This window comes from Phialemonium atrogriseum, assembly GCF_030411735.1.
Source record: "Phialemonium atrogriseum strain 8032-3 unplaced genomic scaffold QBC33scaffold_6, whole genome shotgun sequence".
Classification (NCBI taxonomy): domain Eukaryota; kingdom Fungi; phylum Ascomycota; class Sordariomycetes; order Cephalothecales; family Cephalothecaceae; genus Phialemonium; species Phialemonium atrogriseum.
In genome coordinates this window covers 1,110,092-1,134,302 of record NW_026848143.1, presented here as the reverse complement: position 1 = coordinate 1,134,302, position 24,211 = coordinate 1,110,092, and the positions used below count along the sequence as shown (strand labels likewise).

Here is a 24,211-nt window from a genome sequence, read left to right as displayed (position 1 = left end):
AGATCGAGCCCCCAGTTCTACCACCTATACAAGACTGGCAGCAGGCAGAGTCGCCGCAATGCATGTAAGGTTAGGTATGTACATACCTTCCATGAAATAATAGGGAAATATCTATGGATTTGGACAAGCTGAGAGTTTCGAATCCATTCGTGAGGCGGCTGTTGCCGACACCATCCACACCCAGCTGGAGTCGCAGTGAACCAAATTTGATGCGCCCCCACCCCACAGCGACCCCTGTAAAAAGCTTAGGTCCTTATCATGCAGTCGGAGACTTGAAGTTGGCATGGCGGGGCCAATTGCAACTACATAGTGCTTTACCTTATCTGCCAGGCGCATCATGTCCTTCATATGACACCCAGTTGGATTTCTTCGCATTGGCATCCTCCCGGATGGGATCATTCCATACTTAGCATTTTTGCCCTGGTTCTAGGCCTCGTACTTCCTTCCTATCCTGCTCCTCCTATCCTCTGACGTCGGCCAGAAAGAACTGTTGCTGTGGAGTCGCAATGCCTGTCGCATTATAGGCACGCCCACTTACTGCAGCAGCTTGGCTACAGCTACACCTCCAAGCACTGCTTGCTTCCTCGCTGTCTTCCTTGCGATTCCCATACGGAAATGTCTTCCCCATTCTCTTCTTGGATGAGACGGAGGGCGCCGTCTCTGAGCTCCCAGGATATCCAGGATGATCCTCTCGACAATGCCGGCAGCCTTCCTCGTTCGTCGTCGCATTACCCCCCTGCCGACTCCCGAGTGCTCTCTTCCTCGGTCAATTCTGGAAGCCATAGGCAGCGGACGAGGTCTTTTATTAACGGCTCTGGACGGGATCACCTGGGTAAACTTCCCGGTTCTAACCCTTTTTCGTCCGATGACAGTCTCTTACTAGACTATAGCTCCACTGGATACCGCCCAGCATGCTCGATCTGTCCGCGAAGATACAGCAGAGCTGGCCACATACATATTGTCCGATAAGAAGCCCGGTCAGGGCCCATCGTTCTTGTCTCGAACGCACCCTCGCCCCTCCCAGATTGGACGTGATATCTCGGCCTCATACGAAGACCACGAGGGTGCCGATGCTAGTATAACGACAGCGTCCGAGCCTATTTTAGAAGTCTCGGAACCATCCTCACCTGGGGAGCCAGATGAACCATCCCATGCTGAAGGGCCATCTATACTGGCGAGCTTGCTCAGAAGACCGCCCGCCGAAATAGACCGGTGGGAAGAATCACGAGGCGCCCGCTTCGGAGGGCAGACAGGAGAACAAGACGAACAGAGCTTGCCCGAGGGACAACCTATCGAGGCATTGCCTTCACCAGCTTACGGCGGCGAAGGCGAGGGCCACGGAGAGACCACCCCGCTACTCCAACAGACGTCGTCGCGCGAAACGTCGTATTTAAGTAGCACGAGCAGCGGTGCCGCCAGAAATGTCGATCCCGAGAGCCAAAAGAGCCAGAGCCCTAGACGATGGCTTGCCAGAGTCGCCGGATATGGGGCTAATGCCAAGTCTGACTTCTTGTCTGAAGTGGGAGTGGTTGGAAACCCGAAGCGTTGGAATCGTAGGACGTTTTGGGAGAACATTATCGTAAGGCCGGTAGCTTGCATGCCTGCCGTGATTGTGGGCCTCCTCCTGAACATATTGGATGCATTATCATACGGTCGGTGTCTTCCCGGTCCCTTCCCTCGCGAACATGTTTGCTAAGACAGAACTACAGGCATGATTCTCTTTCCCCTCGGTAACCCTATTTTCTCGAGCCTCGGGTCGGCTGGCATATCTATTTTCTATGTCAGCACCATCGTCTCGCAGTTGACATTCTCTTTTGGGAGCATCTTCAAGGGTGGCGTGGGGTCCGAGTTGGTTAGTGTCACCACATCACCACTGTCATGGCCTGCATGGCGTTGCTTACCCTCTTCAGATCGAAGTCGTTCCATTCTTCCATAGCATGGCTGTGACGATTACCGGCATTGTTGGGGAAGATAGCCCCGAGGCCGTCATTGCCACTACGATAACCTCATATGCACTGAGTTCGATGCTGACCGGCGCCGTGTTCTATCTCATGGGAAAATTCAAGTTCGGCTACATCATAGGTTTCATCCCTCGTCACATCCTCATCGGATGCATAGGCGGCGTGGGCTGGTTCCTCGTTGTTACTGGGTTCGAGGTGACTGCCCGAATCAACGGCAATCTCAACTATGACCTGGCTACACTCCAGAAGCTGTTTCAGGCCGATACGGTCTCTCTTTGGTTGATACCGCTTGTCCTCGCCATTATACTGTTCTACAGTCACGCAAGGATCCCGTCCAAGTACTTCCTCCCACTTTATATCCTTGCTATTCCCATTGTCTTTTACTTTTTCGTCCTATCCTTGGATGCCCTGGATACTGGTGACCTGAGGGATCGTGGCTGGATATTCGAAGGCCCACCCCCTGGCGAGCCTTGGTGGTACTTTTATACGCTGTACCGTGAGTAACCCTCCGCCCACCAACTCACCGTTCGGTCAGACTAATGCTCGATTTGCAGAGTTCGACAAGGTTCACTGGGATGCGATTGTCCAGTGCGTCCCGGCCATGTTTGCTCTGACATTCTTTGGAATCCTGCATGTTCCCATCAATGTTCCCGCCCTGGCTCTCAATACGGGAGAGGACCATGCGAATATTGACCATGAGCTCAAATTGCATGGATACTCCAACTTCTTCTCCGGTGCGTTGGGAAGCATTCAGAACTACCTTGTATACGCAAACACGCTGTTTTTCATGCGGTCTGGGGGAGACAGCCGTTTGGCGGGCTTTCTCCTGGCAATTTTCACCTTCTGTGTCATGATAATCGGACCCTCTCTCATCGGGCTCATCCCGGTGATGATGGTCGGTGTTCTCATCTTCGATCTCGGCTTCGAACTATTACATGAGGCGGTTTGGCAGCCCAGGAGAAAGTTGAAATCACTCGAGTACATGACGGTGATTGTCATCGTACTCATCATGGGCATTTACGATTTCGTCGTGGGGATCGGGGTCGGCATTTTACTGGCCTTCATCTCGCTCATATTCCAAACCTCTAGAGTGTCCGCCATACGCGCAACCTATTCGGGAGACGTGGTAGGATCCACTGTCAGGCGGAACCCAACACAGCAGCATTACCTCCAGCAAGTGGGCCGCCAGATATTCATCGTCAAGCTATCTGGCTATCTCTTCTTCGGAACCATCGTCAGCGTGGAGGAGAAGATCCGCGAGTTGATCTCGGACGACGCCTTTGGGAAGCAGCCGATCAGGTTCCTGGTCCTTGACATGTGGCAGGTTACGGGGCTTGACTATTCGGCCGGGGAGGCGTTCAACACAATCAACCGATTGTTGAACGGCAGAGGAGTTGCCCTGGTACTCAGTGGAGTAGATGCCCAGAGCGAGCTCGGCCATAACCTCCGGGCAATTGGGCTCGTCGAGGATGGCACAGAAGTCATGTTTCTTCCAGACCTCAACTCGGCGCTGGAGTGCTGCGAGAACGAGCTTCTGAAGATTTTCTACGCCAGTCAAGGTGCGAGGGCATCTCGTAGTGCCCCGACGTCGAGCCTTGATGTTCCCGGGAGGAGCGCAGCATCCCCGTCAATGGAAGTACTCGGCAGCTCGCCACGGCGGACGCACCTCCACGAGGCGGCGACAAAGTCGCTGAACCAGATCGACACCGCCTTGTCTTCGCGGTGGCAGAGTTTCAAGGAACCCCTGAGGCTGATGCTGCAGATCTTCCAGGACCTGAGCGAGAAGAACGAGGACTTCTGGTTCCGGGCCGTGGGATACTTTGCGCGCAAGGAATGCGCGGCCGGCACGGTCCTCTTCCGGCGCGGCGAGCCGGCCGAGGCGTTCTACCTCATCGAGAGCGGGATCCTAAGGGCTGAGTACAACCTCCCGCAGGGGTGGCTCTGCGAGAGTGTCCTCGCGGGGACGACCTGCGGCGAGCTGCCTTTCTTCTCCGAAACGGACAGGACGGCTACGGCCGTGGTCGAACGCGACTGCGTGGTCTGGATGATCGACAAGCGCGGCTGGGACAGGCTGCAGAAGGAGGAGCCCGACGTGGCCCAGGAGCTGCTGCGCATCTCGCTCAAGCTTACCACGGAGCGGATGAGCGTCATCACGTCGTACGTCTTGACCATGGCTGGCTAGCGAATACCTGCGCTTTGGCTTGTTCCCCGTCGTCTTATTTTTCTGTCTACCCCGTACATGAATAAGCCCGCTGCTCAGGGCGAGACCACCACATACACTGAGAGTTTCCAACCAAAATTGGATCAAGTTTGGTCAATACCACCACATGTAAATGTACAAGCATACCAAGACATATAAACAGAAATCTTTGTCTACACTCAATAAATATATATATACACATACATGTTGCATCACACGCTGCATGAAGCGCCGCCCTTCACCCAAGCCACTCATTCATAACTTGGTTTCAAGGCTAAGTGGAAAGGTCAGACTCGGAGAGGCCGCACACTCCATCCAAACTCAACAATGATCGACACAGTTTTCACCAACCATATTCTATTATTTGATAATCGCTCAAAGTCAAAAAAGCGTATACTTTGCGTACTGGAACGGACACGTCTTCAACCTAGAATGTCACGAGACACGTTGCCTATGAACTACCTACATTAGGCAGGCATCTAGGTACTTGACTGCCTGTTGTTACATGCACCAGGATACATCAGCAAGACCAACAGGGGCAACGTGGAGGAGACACCAACCAGGACGCAAGTGCACTTGCCTCCCCACGGATATTGGGATAGTCGGGCAACAGCAAGTTTGCTTATTAGAAAGATTTTCAACGAAGACACAACAGGCATTGCAAGAACACATCACCATCACCATCCCCACAGGGGTGCCAAAGCCCAGGGAGAGAACAGAACAGGTAGGAAGAAACAGAGAGTAGAAGTATTAGCAACTCTTTAAGTAAGACATGCTTCCCCCCCTTTCTGTTTTCTGGCCACGAGCGGACGACGTACTCGGGGAGAGGAAGTATAGCTAGTTCCCCCGCCCGGATTTCAAACTGTACAAGATTCCAACCCTGTGCGCCCCCCGTCTTTCCGAAAAGTGACCAAGAGTGCAAAAACAAGAGCCCATTTTCGTCTTCTGATATGAAAGGGGGGGTGGAGTTTTCACTGTGCGAGACCACCGCCCGATGTGTGATGGTTATGGACTATTCGATTGCTCATGAGGGATACCTGGCGAATTACAACCGAACCATGATTGACCGAGGGAGAGAGGGGAGACGGTGCAAAAAAAAAGGATCCCCGTGGATGTATTTACTGATGACCCGCCTTACGGAGGGTGCTGGCAAGCCACTCGAGACCCTCGTACAGACCGTCACCAGAGGTAGCGCAAGTTGATTGGATGTACTAAGGTGGCGTGTTAGTTGTATTTTTGCCAGACACGAGGAGGTCTCGCGGCTCGCGAGGTGGGGAGGAAGGAGGGGGATTATGCATACCCAAGCACGCTGTCTCAAGCTGTGAAGACCAAGCTTGTCTGTGATCTCGGCGGCGTTCATGGCATTCTATGGCAGTGACGTTAGCAAACAAATACCGCACTTCTGCCAAGGTTTCTCCCAGCTTACAGGCAAATCCTGCTTGTTGGCGAAGACCAGGAGGATGGCATCCCGGAGCTCGTCCTCGTTCAGCATGCGCTGGAGTTCCTCCCGGGCCTCGACAATACGATCGCGATCGTTGCTATCAACGACGAAGATGATGCCCTGGGTGTTTTGGAAGTAATGTCTCCACAGAGGTCGGATCTTGTCCTGTCCACCGACGTCCCACACGGTGAACTGGATGTTCTTGTACTCGACAGTCTCAACGTTGAAGCCTTCAGTCCACTGGTCAGCAACAGCAACAGCAACTTCTCGGATGATGTCACAGTGGCTGCATCTTGGGTCATACCAATGGTGGGGATGGTCGTGACGATCTCGCCGAGTTTCAGCTTGTAGAGGATGGTGGTCTTTCCAGCAGCGTCCAAACCGACCATGAGGATTCTCATCTCCTTCTTCCCCCATAGCTTATCGAAAATCTTGGAAAATGTGAGACCCATGATTGCGACTGGGTTCCGGACAAGGTAGGATTTTGAGGGCGAAGCGGGATGCTAGATAAGAGACGAGGATCTGATCTCTGGTAAGCAAGAGCACATGCAAACAAGCACTGTCAAGAGAGGACAAAAAGCAATGAGTTCTGCAACAAGGCAGCCCAGAATGTGCTTCGTGATAGCCCTTTTTGTAATGGCGATCAGGAGAGGACAGATCTGTGATGGTGAGAGGAGCAAGTGGCGCTATTTGCTAGCCATCTTCTTCTCCTCCATCCAGGAGCACAGCCGCCAGGCAGACAAGAATTTGGGTTGGGGGGACGCGCCAGATTCTTCACAGGCAAATGGGCATTGGGCTGAGACCGGGATCGGGCAATGAAGGAATTGACTCACTATCCTGCTGTCTCTTGAGGTCTCGGTGAAGATGGTGATGGGATTTGGCTGTCCCTGATTGCTGCTCGATATGAGTGTCGGTGTGGAAGGAGTATCGCTGCGCAAGTCAACTTAGGCCAGTTTTTGAAAAGTGTCCTAGGCTGGGCAGTGCGAGCCGGAGGAGGGAGAGGCCTGGATTGGGGCCGCAATGGTCTGACCGAGGTCCGTGCCTAGTACCCTTTGACTACCTTTAGTTCTTTGTTGACTAGCTCTGTTTTTTGTGTATCTGTTTTGTATAGCTCTGGAACAATGTTGGACCGGGTCCCCTTTATTTCTGGGGCCTCACAAGCCAAGACCTGGTACGTGCTAGGGCCTGAGAGCCTCAAGGCTAATCGCCAAGTTGTCCTCCTATTCCTAGCTCATCGCGAAACGGAATCCCAAAACCACTCTTTTTCTCTCTTAGACTTCGCCCAACTGGCTGCGATCACCATGTACCTCCTCAAGGCAGCAAAGCTGCTGCTCTCAGCTAGCTTATTCAGTGCAGCCGCCGCCCACCACATCCAGCTCCCTGCCCATGGACGGGAATGCTTCCACGAGAATCTGCATCGCGATGACACCATGACAGTGACGTTCCAGGTCGGCGACCGCGAGTTTGGTAGTGCAGGAAACCTGGATGTCGATTTCTGGGTAAGGATGAAATGATCATATTCTTCAATTGCCCGACTAGGCAAACCCAATTGCTAACAACCACCCTCGTAAAGATCACCAACCCAATGGGTCAATACGAGGTCTTCGAGAAGTCGATATCGAACGGCGACTACTCCTTTGAGGCCAAGCACGACGGCAAATACGTCTACTGCTTCGGCAACGAGCACTGGGGCGCGTCGAGCAAGGAGGTCTCCTTCAACGTTCACGGCATCGTCTATGTCTCCGAGTCGGATGCGCCACAGGACCCCCTCGAGGTCGAGGTCCGCAAGCTGTCCGAGCTGCTCAGCCAGGTCAAGGACGAGCAGTCCTACATTGTGATTCGCGAGAGGACCCACCGGAACACGGCTGAGAGCACAAACGGCCGGGTCAAGTGGTGGAACTTGTTTGTTATGGGCGTCGTTTTTGGCGAGTCTGTCTTCCAAGTCTGGTGGCTCAGGAGATTCTTCGAGGTAAGTCCCATGAGGTCCCTGCAAGCTGGGGACGGCAGTCTAACAGGCATATAGGTGAAGCGAGTGGTCTAGTCCTGCTGCCACTGATTTTCAATACCCGTCTTGTTCAAGGCATAATTTTAAACATGGCGCTGGAGGGTGGAATGCAAAAATGGTCCGGTTGCTTGGTCGCTTGAAGCCTGTTAATCCTTCCTGTACTCTATCGGCAATGGCAGCGGTCGGTGTTGCCGCCATTCATCCTCTAAGGGGCTAGCTAGTAACTCACAACAAGCTAGGGGGATGGCCGAGTCGAGTCCAGTCATGCCGGAGACCAATGATTTCAGAATCCAACGTGTCTTTATGTAATCGATGGCCCAAAGTCCATCATCCGTATCTGCCAATGTGTTCTATAAACGCGGTCATGCTAAAAACGCAATGTTCTAAATGGCTGCCTGCATTGTCATAATTTGTTCCGTCAAAGGCAGCAGCACCATATGTCACATGCTCAACCAACGCCGTTAATCCGGGCTAAACGCCTTACAAGAATGCCAAAAACCGTGCAGCCCGTATCTACCAGACCAGAGCCAACCAGAGTATGCCAGCCCCAGACCACTTCATCAACGACGAAAAAGGAAGAATAACCCAAGCCACCCGGCTTGCGCTACGCGGCAGGATCCGACTCGGGTATCTCGCCATCGTCTGGAGTACCCTCGACCGGCAGCACGACACCCTTGACGGGGTGGAGGAGCATGGGGGGCAGGCACATGCGGCCCTCGCCGCCGCGCATGAACGGGACAGCCGAGTCGTTCTTGCTCAGGTCGGCCGTGGTCTCGAACCCCTCGCCGCCGTCGTTGTTGACGCGGAGGCCCAGCCACCGGCGGTACAGGTTGCCGCCGAAGCCCGAGTTGTAGAACCACGTCAGGCCGCGCAGGTTGTGCTCGCGCTCGCCAAAGACGGACGCCCTGGAGCCGCCCGACGCGCCGTTGCGGCCGCCATTGAGGACGCGGGCCATGTACTCGACCGGCCACTCGCGGTCGACGTAGACCGGGTGCGGCGCGAAGACGGCCTTGTACCCGTGGTGCAGCGACACCGTCGCCGGCCACATCTCGGGGAAGGCGTGGTGCTTCTTGAATGCCGTCTCCCGGTGCATCGTCATGAGCAGCTGGCGCGACATGCGGGATGCGGTGATGATCTGGGCCCGCCGCGGGGGCTTGGCGATGCCTTCGGTCTCGTTGTAGCCCGTGATGTCGTTGGCGAGACCCCAGGTCGTACCCTCGGGGTCGAACAGGGGGTTGAGCGTGATGAAGTCCGCCTCTTCGCCAACACCCCAGGAATATTTATCCCGCTCTTGTGTGGTCGGTGGCTGAGGGTCGTTGTCGGTCTCGTACCAGTCCTCCTCGTCCACTGGCCTTACTGGGCCCCACACATTTTCATCTGCTTTCTTTACTGGTGGTTCCTTCGCTGAACCGGGGACGCCACCCCAGACATTACCTGCACCAACGGTGCCGAGATCGGATTGTACCCGGGCCATTTGCTTGAAGTCTTCCCAGGTGCCGTGGACGTCGGGCATGTAAAACCGAGCATTGCGCTCCCAAAGGCCCTTTCTAGGCTGCTCTTTGGCCCAGCCCTCGAGCTTGGAGATCAGATCGTAGTAGTGCCCGGTGTAGCGGACATCCATCTCCCATTGCCAGAAGTAGTCGTACTCGGGATGCCCGTAGGCGAAGTGCTGCATGGCCATCTGCAAGCCACGGTATGCTCCGTGGACCGGATTGTCTGGACCGGTGGAGTAAAGGTCGTGAATGCCTTGGTAGAGAGCGAGCATCTGTGTCTGGGCCCAGAGAGTAACCAGCCCCTGGAACTCTTCTGGGACGGACTCCTTGATCCTGTTGCGATACGCTTCGTCATCTGCCCAGATTGGGTACTTCGCATCGTTCTTTACTTCCACCAGAAGATGGATATCGTAGCGGCCTCCCGAGGCGAGCGCGATTTCGGCGATGAGCGATCTCAGGTTCATTATGTCGTCCTCATTCCACTCGAACTCATCCCAGCATCGAACCACGAAAGCTGTACGAGGCATCGTCCCGTTCGTCTTCGCCGGAGCCTCTGCAGACGCAGTGGAAGAGGCAACGGGTCGACTTGCCTTGACCATTTGGGGAGGGGCACCCTCTCGAGTCTTTAACTCCGCAGCCCCCGACTCCTCTCCAACATAAAAGCCGCGGGAGAGTGTTGGTCGGGTTACGACGGGGCTGTACCGCTGTGCGTTTACCTCGTAGCATCTCCGCTGTATGTCCGCCCAGTCCAGTTTACTCCAGTCGACCCGAGGGACAGCCTGCCAGACGTCACCGGAGCCTTCATTTTCGCCGTGTGCGCCGAGGCCGAGACCGCCACTTCGGATGGGATACCCGAATCCGTAAGGGCCGTATCGCCCGTATCTCTCGAAGCAAATATCCTCGGGGATCGATAGGAGATCATAAGAGCCAAGAACATTGTTCGGAAATCCTTTAGGTCGGCCGTCGTAATACCGGATAGGTGGCACCCTCACGGTGTTTTGAGGGTCTAAGAAACATTCCCTGATCTCCTTGGCGCCGTCCCTGGTAAAGGACTGCGGATGGTCACTGAACGTCTTGCTTGGGGCCAGTGCTCGGTAGGCAGGGCCAAGTTCGTTGGCATCGTTGCCTCTCTTGCTCGACCTCGCGCTCGTGCTAGCATTGTAGGGTTGTTCGTCCTCAAGTCTGGGATATTCCGGGATATTCTCCGACAACGGTACCAGAGTCCTGATCCCACCGTAATACCTTGTGAGGAAATCGAACGACTCCCACGCTGGGGGTGGGGGAGGTTTCTTCTCGACCATCCCGGCTGCTATCCTTCGGTTCTCAACCTGGCTTGCGCGGACAAGGCTGAAGATGAAAAGCACAATGGTTGTTATCAGGCCAATGCATAGGTAGCGTACGATCTTGTTCCGCAGCCTAGAAAGATAACGCCCAGGAGGACGCCTCGGCCGAGCGATGGGTTTTCTGGGGAGCATGTGGCTCGTCGAGGATTGGGACGAGGAGCTCTGTCTTGAGCCGGTCTCGGCGGGTGATAGTAATGAGCAGTCGGGGAGGTTGTCGTCTTCATCGGTATCGGTTTCTGAGGAATCATCTGTAGTGGAATATCGTTCCTTCGTTGAAACGGGCGAACCCGGTTCTTCATAGAGAGGCAGACGCGCCGGACGCGACGCCCGCAGGCGACGGAGGCTGCGTGGGAGGAGACCCATTGCTGAAGACGGAAGAGTCAGTACATGGTCAAAGAAGCAGACAAGCCGGATGTTGCATCTACCTGACTGAACGCGGGTTGACTTTATTTCATGCGTTTGGGGTGTTGGTGCAAACAGGAAGAGTCAACTGTTTAATTGAGAAGATTACTAGAAGAAGGGACTGGACTCTGGTTTGTTCTCAACACATTAGTCGAGCGAAGCATGTGTTTGGTACAATGCATCCCAACGATTCGTCGTCGAGCATCCTAGCAGCTCCAGCGCACACCATTCGCCCCCACGATTTCAATGTTGGCAGTAGGCGTTGCCAGAGCAACGAACAGGGATGACTGCGCCATAAGTTTAGCCCGCCAATTAAAGCTACCGGGTCAATGGAATCGTACCCCCATCACCAAAGAGGACGGGAAAGAAACGGGAGGACGACAAAGGGCAAGACTCGAGGCTGAAACTTAATCCATATGTTTCCTAGAAGGGGTCTTAGACATTCAATACCTTATGTGCTTATGTGCCTACAGAGGGGATTATTTGAGGTTGTGGGGCCGTCCATACTTCGAAAATTCCCATCCTAGGTACCTATCTGCCTAGTTCGAAAGTACGAGTACGGATCCGTACCTCTAAACAGTCAGTCAGGGCACGGTATTTCTTTAGGTTTCATCAAGTTTACCACAGTTGATGTCTTCTCTTTCGATCTCAGAGAAATCTCTGAGGTCAGACACGGCAAACTGACACTCTACTCTAGATGTGTACTTGCGAGACTAAAAAGAATGCCATGTAGCACTGCAGGAAGTGCTTGCTGCGGTGTCCAGCGATGTCGCCGATCTCCGCCGAGCCCAACGTACTGTGCGGAATACTGTATTGCGAGTTCAACACGTTCCCGACGATGAGTCTGGACGGGCGAAAACGGACACTTGCGACATGTTGTCCAACCGGGATACTTCCATAGTCGGCCCCAAATTTGAGGTGCGACGTGGCTCACAGACGCTGCGTTTGTTAGGTCCAATCCATGGATGAAGTCCTTGGAATGACTGAAGTAGGTACAGTACCTTACGAGCTTACCTAGGAGGTGGGAAGTTTCGAGAGTTTCGAGTCCAGCCTCAGCCCTACGACGTCATATCTGCTTAACACCCCCCATCACCAGCCAGGGAATGTCAGTGCAAGACTTGAAACTGGAACGCTGAATGAGGGGGCAATGAGAGGACACGGCACAATTCAGGCTGTCTCTGGGCACACAAACCCTGGTCGATCGTGGCGAGATGCACTTACAACCAGACACATACCTACATCATTGAGCGCCGCTCCTCGTACTCTTGTCTTAAGGCACTAGCGGTGTGCAAGTGCAGAGTAACAGCTGACCACTCAGACCACTCAGCCCTAGGTGAACCTCTCCTCTTCTCGACTTGCCACTGGCGGAATCGTTCGATGAAAGGTGATGTGGCGACCCTCACGTGGTCTCTTTCCGGTCTCTCTCAGCCAAGCCGCTGTTTGCTTGGATCTGCAACTCTTACTGTGGAAACACCTTTAGGGCCTTCTCTTGTGTCACCTGGGACACGTTCAAGACCAAGAAGGACCAGTTCGTCACACGGTGGGCGTTACTACCAGTACACATGCTGCCTCTCCTTAGTTCCCGCTCACGCCTGCATGCATTCAGTTATTAGCGTTGACCAACGTAGGACCCTCGTCTACTTCACGGCGGCCAGGGCAAATAACCACGTATTGTTCGCACAAATCTCCCCGTCATCCTTAGCCAGTACCTAAACATTGCTCCCCCTACTCTGTTTCAACCATAGTTGTATCTATTTAGAGACTCTAACCTTCCAATTCCAGAACGATTCCTCTTCTGTTTGTTGTTGCCTCATCACCGTGACAGTAGTGGACTGCTCCCATGTCTGCTACCGTCATGGCTCTCACCTTAACTTCAGGGACCGATCTTCACCAGCACCTCGGTATGGAGTCGTCTGCCGAGAAAGAGCCTGACCGGCTCGCAATCAACATGGTCATACGCCAGGATCCCTTCTCGATCAGTCTCGATGCCTCGGCCCTCCTTGCCGTGGCCATTCTACTCATCATTGGTATGAACACCGTCGAGCACCTCTACCTCGAGTGCATGATCCTGGCCATCCCCATCATGCTCCTGATCCGGAACGACTACCACAACTTCCTCAATCTCGGCCCGGGCGGGACCCCCGCAACACCGGCCGGCTACGCGAGGCTAACCTGGTACCGCCTCTTCGCCCTCCGGGACCCCTTCAGCCCCCCGCCCCGGGACCCCTCCCAGCTGCCGGCCGCCGGCATCCTCCGACAGCAGCCACTCCCCTACCGGCCGGGCCCTCGGCCCGTGGTTGCGGGCCTCGCGCCGCAGAGGCAGCTGAACCAGCCCGGTAACCAGAAGATATACCAGGCGCTGAAGCTCGCGCTCAGCGACCTCAGCGCCCTCAGTCCCAAGAAGTTCATCACGGCGACGTCGTGCCTGGAGAAGCACGGCTTCGCCCTGTTTGCGCGGCACCCGCTCAACGTCTGCGGCAACGGCGAGGTCTGCCACATCCACACCTCGGACAAGTCGATGCACATGAACCTCCACCCCGACGACATCAAGGAGGTCCTGGAGAAGGGCTGGGGCCAGAGGCATCCCATGGCCTGGACGGGCTGGGTGCATACCCCTGTGCCGAGTACCTTCGTCATGATTTATGCACCGAGGGGTAAGTTCCCCGTTTCTATCTTTCACCTCCGCCTGCGTTGCTCGGGCGTGTGACAGGCTTGAGTTAACGACAGCCCCCCTGGCCTGTAGATGACAATGACCTCCGCATCGTTCTCAGGATAATCGAGGCTGCGGTCTGGTACACAACGTCGGAAAAGGTAGACTTGGAGGGTCCTTCCGAATCGTAAGGTACTGTTAGAATGAGGGCCTGCTGCTTAAGGCGGGATGGCTTCACCCGGGGATAGCCTGGGGAACGTTGGATACGATATCCCAGCGTTGCATCGGTTAGTAACTAAGGTTTGCAGCTGTTCTCTTTGGGAGCGGATCTGACTATATCTTTTCCCTTGGGAGTGCTCACCTCGATTGGAAGTTTAGAAGCTAGTGGTCTGGCTGGGAGTTCGTCTACAAAAATACAAATTGATACCACTTTTGTTTTCTGCTCAACTCAATTATAAGTCTGGCCTCTTGCCTTTGCGTCGGCCCATTTTTGCTTGTAGAGGATGTCAAGAGTGTTATCGTTGATCACTACACCTTGCTACTCAGCATCAAGCCTGCGAATTGAGTGAATCCATTCATAAAGAGTCTCGTATAATATCTATCCTCATCTAGTCGGGTCACCTTGCACAGAGCATGGTCTGATAAAATACACACAAGTTCCAACATCAGCATCCCTTACGACTCTATTAAGGGGGTGGGTGGGTAACTTTGGGCCGGACTGCAAGTCAGCCTCACTCGTCGTCTTCCTCGTCGCCCTTCTCCTTGGACTTCCTGAAGCGTTCCTGCCCGGTCGCAAAGTAAGCCTCGACGGTCCTGCCGTCGAAGGCCCGGCCGTGCATGAGGTTTACGCACGCCTCGGCCGCCTCGGCGGTCTGGAACTTGACGCTAACGATGCCCTCCTCCTCCAGGTCGAACAGCACCACGTTGGTTACCGGCCCGAGCTTCTCGCACTCCTCCCGGATGTCCTCCTTGATGTCGAGGATGGCCGTCGGGTCCTCCTCGAGCTCCCGCAGGGTGAACATGTGCGACAGGATGACCACCTTCTCCCACCTCGACCCCTTACTCTCAGGATACAGCGAGGACGGCTCGTCGTCCCAGTCTGCCAACTTGGCGTCGAGCTTCTGGGTCTTCCTGATGATCTTCTTCTTGTCCTGATCATTGCGCCTATGTGCGCCCGCCTTGTTCTTGTCGCCGTTGCTCCCCACGCCGGGCTGCTCGCTGCCGTTCTTCGACCCTACCGCGGCGGCGGCGGCAGCGGCCTCGCCGTTGTCGTCGTAGTTGGTCTTCTTGTAACTCAGGTCGGCGGCCTGGACGCGCATCTTGCCCGTCGTGGCGCCCGAGGGGGCGAAGCGGAAGTCGGTGTCGTCGAGGAGCATGATGGCCATGTCCACCGACTGCGGCTTGAAGAAGACGACGAGGGCGTCGCCCTTGAAGCTGCCGTCGGCGCCCGTGTAGAGCTTGATCCGCGGCCGCCCGCTGTCGATCTCCTCGGCGACGACACCGCATTTGCGGGAGAACAGCTCGTGGACCTCGTCGACCGTTGCGTCCAGCGGTAGGCCGGTGACGTACACGGCCGTGTTCTGCCTGGGCTGCGGTGGCTGCCTAGCCGCCTGTCTCTTGCCGTTCTTGGAGCGACCTTGACTGTCCTGTCAAGGGGGGAAGAATAGAAAAACGTCTGGTCAGTGCCTCGAAAGTCTCGTGGAGAGCATCCGAACTGTTCTTGGTTTCATAATGGCAGGTCTGGAAGGGTAATTGGATGGCTGCAGCGAGACGAAGAGCTGCCGACGCGCATACGAGCGCAGCTTACCTCGCGGTCGTTCGACTCGTCCTTCTTCCTCTTCTTGCCCTGGCTAGGTCCCGGCCGGCTGCTGTCGGCATCATCCGGGACTCCGTATCCGCTCTGATGCTCCTGGATCAACGCCTCGTCCACTATGGGCACCCATCGCTTCAGGTCCGAGTCGAATTCGAATTCAGCCCCATCATCCTGGACGGCAATGTACTTGTTATCGAGCTTGGAGAACGATATTCTGTCGTCGTGGTCGAATTCCTCCGGATTCGTGGGGAAGGTCCATATCTCAGCTTCTACTGACATGGTGATTGCGGGAACGGTAATCCGTACTTTGGGCAAAATTGTTGTTACTCTCACGCAGGGCCTGGTTTGCAAGGATTCCATGGCACGGCAATGGAAGCTACCCGCCAAGGTGCAAGCTACCTAGGCTAGCAGAGTCCCAAAAAGTTTCCTACGGCTCAGCCCACTCAGGTGGCTGGGTGTAGTGGGGTTGGTGCCGAACACGTGCACTTCTCCAGAGATCGTTTTCACTGCTGCACAATCATTTGAACCGTGAACGTCGTCCTGCTTCACTGGTTCCCGAGCATGGGAGAACAAAAGGAGAGACAAACCCCGGCCATGAAGCAGAAGCAATGCCTCACCATAGACATACCTACCCAGGTCTCCCCGTAACACTCGAGGCATATCTACGTTACATACAGGGCGCTTGTCGAGATCCAGCCTTTATCCAACTTGCCCTCCTTGGCTATTTCTCGGCAAGAGTGCTTTAGCAATAGCGACAGCAACAGCTAGCCAAATGCCCCAACCCAACCCTAACAGTTAAATTCCCCTACCTACAGAGACAACCTCTACTTGCAAGGAAGGCATTACTAAGCACACTATGCTATATATAACCCACAATGAATGAACGCTGAAATTACAAGTATGACGGCCTTCTACTTGACTTACAGCTAGTCTAACTTGATTTGGCATACTTGCCTTACTTGAACTTGACTTCAGATTACTTGACTTATATTAAATGCTGGGTGCCAGCCCATCGTCCCAGGCCAGCCAGCGCAAGTCAGCGCGGTGCAGATGTAGGACAACTTCTCCTTTCCCTCAAGCCATTGTGGAACGAGGTCTGCAGCCGCAGGACGTCAGCTTCTTCGATGCTTCCGAATACAACGCCGTAGCTTGGACAACGACAAAGTGTGTTTGGTCGATGAAAATATCAACCAGTTCGCAGATCTCTCCCTCGTCGTATCTCTTGGTGAAGCCAGTAGTGCGACCGTTTTCGTCTACGGTCACTTGCAGCAGGTGTGCTCTATAGGTTCCTAACCGCCGGAACAGCTCAAATCTCCAGACCTCTGGTCTAATCCCAGCCTTGTCAAGTTAGGTTCCTTGCCGTCATCGCTATCATGGCTCATCAGCTTCTCCACACACGGCCAAAAGAGCAGGGGCCCCATCTCCTTCAATGCGAGAATCGTATTACTATATCCGGAAGGGGAGCAGAAATGGTGGTAGTCATAAGTACTATCAGAAGTTAAAAGAGCAGACCAACGGTAGACCACAGCCAAGAGCTCTCAGAACCGAGCTTCTTGTTTCCGGCTTGTATCCTTACTCCGTTTAAAGTAATCGCCTACCTTTAGACCGTCTTGGTCCGGCGTGTCGCCGTCGACGACTCAGGTCGGAGTTGGTCAGTGTACCGAGGGTGCAGCTTGGTTCCCCTTGAGGACGTAATACTTGGGGCCTGATCCGACGTGCAGTACCAATCACGCCATCGGCAAAACCTTCTTGAGAAAAAGACTGAGGAGACAAGTCGACCTCGCCACTGTAATCACCAACCCATCCTCAATGGCCGGATGGTTCTGACGTACAAGGTTTGTAAATCTCAACCCCCCAACTCTAATTTCTTTGCTCAACAATAGAAAATATTCTCTTACCATTATATAGATTTCTCTTGTCATCTTATCTACTGTCAGATGTGACAGCTAGCTGGCAGGTGTTAGGGGAAAGGGGGGTCTGGTAGGGAGACTGTAACGCAGGGTGCGCTGTAGCTGGCAAGAAGAGCGGTCCTCTGACGGGCAAGATGAAGAGTGCAAGGGTAGGCATGCCTGAAAAATTGCATTGAAGCCTGGCTGACTTCTCCGGGGAGTCCAGCAAATTTGCCCACTTATAGGGTAGCCCTTCAAATCTAGGTTTGTTGAGCTGCAGTTGCGAGCCGCGGATTGCCAATGCAATCACCGTAATGCATATATCTTGAACTGTGTTTCAAAACTCTCTGCAGACGCAAGTCTCTTATCACAGTTTGAAAGGACAGAGGCCAAATGGAAGGGCATAAATAGAGAGTCTTTTCCACCCAAAGACTAGTCACAACTGATCAATCGATCACCTCTTTTTACACGTACCTTTAACCTTTCCAAGAGCGCAGTGCTTCTGGCATTCACTTACTCTTTACAACTTTTGTCATTATGTCCTTCGCCCCTTCTGAGAGCCACCCCTATTTCAACCGGCGAATGATAGTTGACGACGATGACAACATATCTGTGGCCAAAGAAATAAAACGCAAAAATCGACGCATTGCACTACCAGCAAACCTTGCTGCACCACAAATACGACCCTTTCAGTGGATGATTTCTTCTTATTACCTCCCAGAAGAATACCAAGCTAAAAGTACACAGGGGCAATCGCCCTGGTATTTATTACTTCGATGTATGCTGATCGATCTTCTCGAGCAACTTGAGAACGGACTCAGCACTTCATGGCGAGATTATGAAGTAGAAGATACAGGCGGGACGAAATTCCTTCCTCGGGATTGGGGTCGTTGGAACTGTCCACAACTGAAGTGGGGCCGGCGGATTGTCTTCTCGGAACAAACCAGAGATGAGCCTCGATGGCTAATAGGACGCTGGCTTGTTGTTGCCTACTTATGGAGCGACAGCCGCGAATGGCTACGGGGTGTGAATGTGGGAAACCTGATATCTTTTAATAATGCGTTTTGGTAAGCACCTCTTATTCAGTTATCAATATATCAGCCTAACAAAGCAACTTCTCTAGCATCCGTGCGTTTGAAAGAGTCCCTTGCATGAACTGTCCTAGTCGTCACCTAGCATACAGGATGTTTTACCAGCTCGAAAAGACATCGGATAAACCCGAACCGCTAGTTACACTATTCTCTCATGTTGGTTACTATCCTAGGCGCCAACCCCCTCCCATTCCACATGGGACCCCGGTTCCAGATACACTCTCGGAACTGTGCTGCCTTATGAACAAAGAGGCGAGGGCTCTGTTGTACGCACGTCATGAGGAGGCTAGGGGCAAGGGCAAGCCCCAAGACAGGCACTTTTTGTGAAGTTTTGGTGAGCATATCAGCAGATCCGAGAGGTCAAGGACTGCATTTGAAGTCGATGAGGGATCTCAAGTTATAGCTAGTTCAACCGTCAAGCAATGGATCACCTCCCTCTCAAACAGAAGTTTGCATCGCTATAGTAGTCAAACCTTACCCGTCATCCCGTGATACCTACCCATCACGGCGCCTCAAGAGACATGTTGCAAGGTTCTGATAATGGGCTTCATCTGTACAGCTGGGCAAGGCAATGAGTTACTGGTCTCAGGGGCAGGTTACGTGCCAATTTCCTGCCAAGAGCTGACTTAGAGGGTCCCAGGGCAGTAGAGGACAAGAACCATGGCGACACTCCTAGGAAGTCGTTGATACTTGGTTGGCTTCAGGACATGAGACAGACCAAAAGATCATAGCTAGTGGGAGCTTTGTAGGATGGTATTTTCTCATTTGGTTCAGAATTTTTGGTTATGAGACAACTAGGCAGAAACCCGCGATTTTCCCCCATCCTCAAGCCATGACGAGATATAATGTACCGCGCCGAAGAATGCCTGACCGAAGCAATCAACACCGATCCCGGAACATTTAGTGGCCTGCCCTGCGGGACTCAGCGATGACACGCTGGAGCTCGTCGACCTTCGCCTTCGCACGACCGAAAGTTCCGAGCTGGATTAAGGTTAGTTTCTGCTATAGATGAAGACGCAGATTCGACAAGTATATGACATACCCTCTTCTTGGCCAGCTTCCGTGCCCGCTTGTCCCTGCTGTTGCGAAGCAATTCGATGACTCGGCGCTCGTAAGGGGCAAGACTGAAGCAAATGTGTTAGCATGGAGTTCTGGCAAGCGAAAATCTTTTTCCTTTTGGCAGCCCATTGAGCGAACACGGTCGGGATTGGAGTCCTTCTTTTCCCACGATTGCGGTGGCCTCCATGTGTAACAACCCTCCTCTCCCGACTATTGTCCCTCGGGCCCCAAAGGTACAAGTGCTGAGGATAGATCTGGGGAGTGAACTTACCCAGCGACCTCCTTGACGATTTCACGGACGAAGGCAGTGCGCTTGCTCAGGCGTCCCTTGGACCTGGAGATTCTAGGCTTGGAGACGCGGGGGGTGGTTTTCTGTAACGGCGAAAAAAACATTTTCAGTCAGCGTCCATCGTCCGCGAAATGCCCTGAATTGGAAGGCAGGCAGAGATCCTCCACGAGGTGAGACGTACATGACCGCTGTTGACGCCGACGGCGAGGCCGGTCCGGGCAGGTGCTTCCTTGGCCATCTTTTCCGATTTTTGCTGGTTGCTGGTCGGTGGTTTTGGCGTCGATACGTTGAAGTCGGATGAAATTCTGGGTTTGTGGGTTTTCGAGAGGGCAGCCGAGGGGAGTGGGGCTTGAAAAACTGGCCCATGCTCATGTGGCTAGTGCAAAGATACAGCCACAGAATTAGTCTTGGCAATAACCCTAAGAAGGTACCTAGGTACCTAGGTAACCTCACCACTGCCGGCGTGGGACTAGGAGCCCCGATGATGAGGCTCTGTACGATGACCAGCATGGTTCCTCTACATGAAGTTCGCCCGTATCACGACTGTACTGAGTTACTCAATTCGTCTATCAGGTTCGCATTTTTCGGACTTCCCGGCAGCAAGTCGCCTACACGAGGCGAGCCTCGGCCTTCGAGTCTCGACTCATCGCAAACACCGCGAGTCACTGACACCAGTTGCACGAGATTCCCGAACCGTTGGATCATGGGTGGCCTTGCAAGGTTTTTGATCTCCATACGTAGGTAGCGACTCACTATGGGCCCCCCACTACTAAACAGGATAATTTTCATGGTGGCTCAGCACTCGCCAATGTGTTACAAAGGTACGGGTGGTTGAACAACGGATCCCTGGTCTTCCCCTCGATTGGCCCTCCGAGCGACAGAACCAGATACCTACATTGGCGGTAAATTCTGGGTAAATGGTGCTACGCAACAACGAAGTCCATAGGACCAATCGAATTTGGGTTTTATGAGAGTAGTCCTCTGAGACATTGGGCTCCGGCTCCCCTTTCCTTGTATTCCGTGCGACGGTGGCAGTTGGTACCTATTTGCACCGGGCCTGGGTCAGGCACGGCTTCAGGCGATCCGGCTGATTGCCTCCAGATCTGCGAAACTCCTTCCCTTTCGCGAGGTCTCACCCAATCCAATCGGCCAGCAGTGGAGGTGGCAAGCGCCTGCAAGGGAAACAGCTCTAATATCCACTGCCTAGATCTAGGACCGGGAACAACACACAATGTTTTAAAAAGGCAAGGCAACCGCTGGATCGAAGACCCAGTGTTTCTCGCTGAGTCCTCAAAGCATCCCACATCCACAGTTTAAGAAGCTACCTATTTAATACTGGATTCGCCTCTTGATCATTTCTATTCTGTCATTCTCGCTTCCCACATTCCCTCTTTTTCTCGCCGAGATGATGCTTTGGATTGCCTCCCTTTTGGCAACTGCCATCCCGTTGGCAGCGTCCTTCCCGACCTACGCGATTCCAAAGGCATTCACCAAGTCATTCCTGGTGCAGGCAAGCTGTTCACTTCCGGAGGGTTTCGAGATTCATAATTTTCAGACGTGGACTCCAGTTGAGGGGAACGACGAGTCTCTGGTTGTCCAGTTTGGCTACGTCGATAACAGCACTGGCATAAATACATCATGCCAGCACAACTCGACCTCGAAGAATGTTGGCAAGCCCGACCTTGCTCCAAGATACGCCTGCGATGATCCTCTTGCCCAGTTCATCTGGCAGAATGAAATCTTGACCATGATCGAGACGGCCTGCCCAGGGGCAACCGAGTAAGTTGAACATCTTGTGGCCTGAGTTGAGGCCCAGTCCCACTGACAGATTGCAAAAGGTCCCTTCAATACGAGGCCTCCGGGTCTGTCAAGCCAGAAACCCAGTGCTCCGCTACGAGCTGCGATTATCCATCTGGTGATGGAACTGAGTGCTTGGCAGTCAATACCGTCATACAAGGGAACTTCACTAGCTTGCAGCCATCCCCGCCGTAAAGGTGAAGAAGGGGTTCGGGAATCGCGGCGGGAGGCGAGCAATGTCCTGGGACAGTCTTTTGGAAGGGACCATACATAGATTTCTCTTTCCTGGCAACGCAGTAATATTCGAGTAACTCCCGCACTGGGCGCATAATGACAGGCAATCCCGTTATCAGTGTTGTTCGGAATGAGGCTTGCTTTAATGGGTAATGCATTTTGCGGGGTGTTACATCCCAGCCGCAGCGGCCCCTCCCTTGGCATGGGACTTAACCTTCGCCTCTTCTCAACATTCGTGCATGTGGCTTGCTTGTTTCAACAAACCACCTGCCGCTTCCTCGTTTCCACATCATGTGCTCTCTAGGAAGCCATCTCGGAGTCGCATCTCACCTCCAATGACCACGTGCCCGCATTTAGCCACGAAATATGCCCTTCTGTTTCGACTTGGCAAGTACCGTAGCGAAACTCACGAGTTCCTCTCCGACTTCCGATAGTTCCTAGTCGTTCGGTATTTCAAGCCCGGACAAGACGAGCGCTCTCTCGAACAATGAATCTGCCACGAGTCAAGCCTCGACTCTGGGTGGTATAAACAGGGCATGCCCTAAGGTTCAGAGAAAATGCGCCCACTCTCGTCTGCCCTCTTGGGCTCCCTTCTTGCTTCCACTGCCAGTCTCGCGATACCGGATCAGTCCGCTGCCGAAGCCCACCCTCCCCGAGCCCGAGATGAACTCACCGCAGAGAGCGTATCCGTCTCGCTCTTCGGCTCGCTTGAGCGCACGGCGCGCCTGGTGGATATAGCCTACTGCGTGGGAACGACGGGCGTATATCCGCCCTTCGCGTGTGCCTCCCGATGTAAAGACTTTCCGACGCTGCACCTCGTCTCGACGTGGAATACGGGGGTGTTCCTGGGCGATAGCTGCGGCTACTTAGCCGTGGATCACGGCCTGGAGCGGGAAAGGGACGGCGACCGACCCCACGAACCTACCATTGTGCTGGCGTTCCGCGGGACTTACAGTATCACAAACACCGTCGTGGACTTGAGCACTATACCGCAGGAGTACGTACCGTATCCGGCGCCTGACGACGGCGACGGCGACAGCGACGGAAAGGACAAGCCAGAGCACAGATGCGCCAATTGCACCGTCCATGCGGGCTTCCTTGCCTCGTGGCGCAACGCCCGCGAGCTTGTCCTGCCCCACCTGAAAGCCGTTCGCGACAAGCACCCGTCCTACCCCGTCCACATCATCGGGCACAGCCTTGGCGGCGCCGTGGCAGCCCTCGCGGCCCTGGAGCTGAGGCTGTCCCTGGGCTGGGAGGACGTCACCGTCACGACGTTTGGAGAGCCACTGGTGGGGAACAGTGGGTTCGTCGCGTACCTCGACGCGGCGTTTGACCTTGACAAGGACGATGGCTACGACCCGGACCTGGAGCAGCGGCCGTACCGACGGGTGACGCACGCCGGCGACCCGGTGCCGTCGCTGCCGCTGGAAGAGTGGGGATTCCGGCCACACGCCGGCGAAATCTACATCACTAAATCTAGTCTTCAGCCTGCGGCCAAAGACGTCCGGTTATGCCGGGGCGATAGAGATCCAAGGTGCATTGCCGGGGCTGACGGTAGCGCCAGCGGCGCTTACCGGGAGGTGATAGGCAGCCCGGCCACGGGAGAAGACAACGATGGGGCTACCGTGGGCTGGACAGGGAAGTTTAGGGGGCTCCCCGCGCGGCTGAGACTCTGGGAGCTGCTCTTCGCGCACCGCGACTACTTCTGGAGATTAGGACTCTGTATTCGGGGAGGGGATCCTTGGGACTGGGGAAGGGACCGATACGACGTCTCATCCTTTGGCGATGAGCTCTGAGAATGGCACATGATATAGGCCGCCTGCACCATTCGTACTGTACATACATGCATCCATTGGGCATGGGTATACCTACTTGAGATTAGCCTTGGAGCAATGCGTTTTTGGATTTTTATTCTGCGTTTTGGATTTTACGGGCTGCAACTTGGAAGACGACCCTTGATTAAGGTCCAGGTGCTTACGGACAAGGAGAGAAAAGGGGGCTTTGCAGGCAAGGTAGCTCTGCAACAACTTCATTGTTTGTTAAGCTTAACCCTACCTTTTGGCAGCTACCTAGGTATGTAAGTGCTAAGCAGAGGGTGAGCACAGGGTGATCAGCCTAAGCCAGCACTTAGTATAGTGTCAACCACCCGGGTAAACTTGCCACGAGTGAAATCGGAGGTATGGATGACTCCAGGCTACGGGTGCGCGACGCTGATCAACCAGCCTCCACCGCCTACCTTTCCAGTTTCCCGGCCCAAACTAAGGTACCTACCTAGTGGACCTTCAGTGCGGGGATCGAGCTCTGAGCTGTCAAAGACAAACACGATTACATAGATTCGTCGTGAGGGTCGGTAGGGAATAGACAGCTGTTCCCAGGTGAGGACTCATGATTACTGCCGGCACGGCGTGGGGGCGGGTACGCCGCGGGGGGTCTACCACCGTCTGGCTGACCCTGAACAGCTGGAGCAGCCGGTCCCCTGAGATCGTGGCCTGCTGCATGGTCCTGTAGAATATGCCGGAGTATGACCTGCTCCAGGAACTGGTT

General features: G+C 54.2%; 10 protein-coding genes across 10 annotated transcripts; 6 read left to right on the top strand and 4 right to left on the bottom strand.

The window, feature by feature from the left end:
* The first annotated feature begins 144 nt into the window (after window positions 1–144).
* QBC33DRAFT_336417 (cyclic nucleotide-binding domain-containing protein) lies at window positions 145–4,539 on the top strand. The gene is made up of 5 exons (XM_060423708.1): window positions 145–832; window positions 891–1,652; window positions 1,710–1,852; window positions 1,911–2,457; window positions 2,516–4,539. Exons 1-5 carry the CDS (start codon window positions 616–618, stop codon window positions 4,141–4,143), a joined length of 3,297 nt encoding a protein of 1,098 aa, XP_060285972.1. The 5' UTR covers window positions 145–615; the 3' UTR covers window positions 4,144–4,539.
* Window positions 4,540–5,008: 469 nt separating this feature from the next.
* On the bottom strand, window positions 5,009–6,054 carry QBC33DRAFT_604922 (ADP-ribosylation factor family-domain-containing protein; the record flags this gene model as incomplete). Its single annotated transcript, XM_060432257.1, has 4 exons — window positions 5,009–5,372; window positions 5,462–5,527; window positions 5,588–5,868; window positions 5,907–6,054. The coding sequence occupies 4 exons, from the start codon at window positions 6,052–6,054 to the stop codon at window positions 5,280–5,282; spliced, it is 588 nt and encodes a 195-aa protein (XP_060285971.1). The 3' UTR covers window positions 5,009–5,279.
* Window positions 6,055–6,796: 742 nt separating this feature from the next.
* QBC33DRAFT_567950 (emp24/gp25L/p24 family/GOLD-domain-containing protein) lies at window positions 6,797–8,016 on the top strand. The gene is made up of 3 exons (XM_060430502.1): window positions 6,797–7,101; window positions 7,176–7,571; window positions 7,626–8,016. Exons 1-3 carry the CDS (start codon window positions 6,904–6,906, stop codon window positions 7,641–7,643), a joined length of 612 nt encoding a protein of 203 aa, XP_060285970.1. The 5' UTR covers window positions 6,797–6,903; the 3' UTR covers window positions 7,644–8,016.
* An 18-nt stretch (window positions 8,017–8,034) lies between these two features.
* QBC33DRAFT_609756 (uncharacterized protein) lies at window positions 8,035–11,574 on the bottom strand (the record flags this gene model as incomplete). Its single annotated transcript, XM_060432403.1, has 2 exons — window positions 8,035–10,786; window positions 11,555–11,574. The coding sequence occupies 2 exons, from the start codon at window positions 11,572–11,574 to the stop codon at window positions 8,212–8,214; spliced, it is 2,595 nt and encodes an 864-aa protein (XP_060285969.1). The 3' UTR covers window positions 8,035–8,211.
* Window positions 11,575–12,700: 1,126 nt separating this feature from the next.
* Window positions 12,701–13,686, top strand: QBC33DRAFT_513235 (uncharacterized protein; the record flags this gene model as incomplete). Its single annotated transcript, XM_060425968.1, has 2 exons — window positions 12,701–13,499; window positions 13,589–13,686. The coding sequence occupies 2 exons, from the start codon at window positions 12,701–12,703 to the stop codon at window positions 13,684–13,686; spliced, it is 897 nt and encodes a 298-aa protein (XP_060285968.1).
* A 379-nt stretch (window positions 13,687–14,065) lies between these two features.
* Window positions 14,066–15,686, bottom strand: QBC33DRAFT_531877 (uncharacterized protein). Its single transcript, XM_060427331.1, has 2 exons — window positions 15,303–15,686; window positions 14,066–15,141 (listed from the first exon to the last, which is right to left on the bottom strand). Exons 1-2 carry the CDS (start codon window positions 15,666–15,668, stop codon window positions 14,227–14,229), a joined length of 1,281 nt encoding a protein of 426 aa, XP_060285967.1. The 5' UTR covers window positions 15,669–15,686; the 3' UTR covers window positions 14,066–14,226.
* A 1,893-nt stretch (window positions 15,687–17,579) lies between these two features.
* On the top strand, window positions 17,580–18,736 carry QBC33DRAFT_531874 (uncharacterized protein). Its single transcript, XM_060427330.1, has 2 exons — window positions 17,580–18,264; window positions 18,321–18,736. The coding sequence occupies exons 1-2, from the start codon at window positions 17,735–17,737 to the stop codon at window positions 18,613–18,615; spliced, it is 825 nt and encodes a 274-aa protein (XP_060285966.1). The 5' UTR covers window positions 17,580–17,734; the 3' UTR covers window positions 18,616–18,736.
* A 285-nt stretch (window positions 18,737–19,021) lies between these two features.
* On the bottom strand, window positions 19,022–20,040 carry QBC33DRAFT_531873 (60S ribosomal protein L36). Its single transcript, XM_060427329.1, has 4 exons — window positions 19,818–20,040; window positions 19,619–19,719; window positions 19,331–19,412; window positions 19,022–19,269 (listed from the first exon to the last, which is right to left on the bottom strand). The coding sequence occupies exons 1-4, from the start codon at window positions 19,872–19,874 to the stop codon at window positions 19,189–19,191; spliced, it is 321 nt and encodes a 106-aa protein (XP_060285965.1). The 5' UTR covers window positions 19,875–20,040; the 3' UTR covers window positions 19,022–19,188.
* Window positions 20,041–20,907: 867 nt separating this feature from the next.
* Window positions 20,908–22,048, top strand: QBC33DRAFT_336143 (uncharacterized protein). The gene is made up of 2 exons (XM_060423705.1): window positions 20,908–21,415; window positions 21,475–22,048. Exons 1-2 carry the CDS (start codon window positions 21,042–21,044, stop codon window positions 21,626–21,628), a joined length of 528 nt encoding a protein of 175 aa, XP_060285964.1. The 5' UTR covers window positions 20,908–21,041; the 3' UTR covers window positions 21,629–22,048.
* On the top strand, window positions 22,049–23,943 carry QBC33DRAFT_336144 (lipase A). The gene is made up of 2 exons (XM_060423706.1): window positions 22,049–23,701; window positions 23,773–23,943. Exon 1 carries the CDS (start codon window positions 22,225–22,227, stop codon window positions 23,461–23,463), a length of 1,239 nt encoding a protein of 412 aa, XP_060285963.1. The 5' UTR covers window positions 22,049–22,224; the 3' UTR covers window positions 23,464–23,701; window positions 23,773–23,943.
* Window positions 23,944–24,211: the final 268 nt, after the last annotated feature.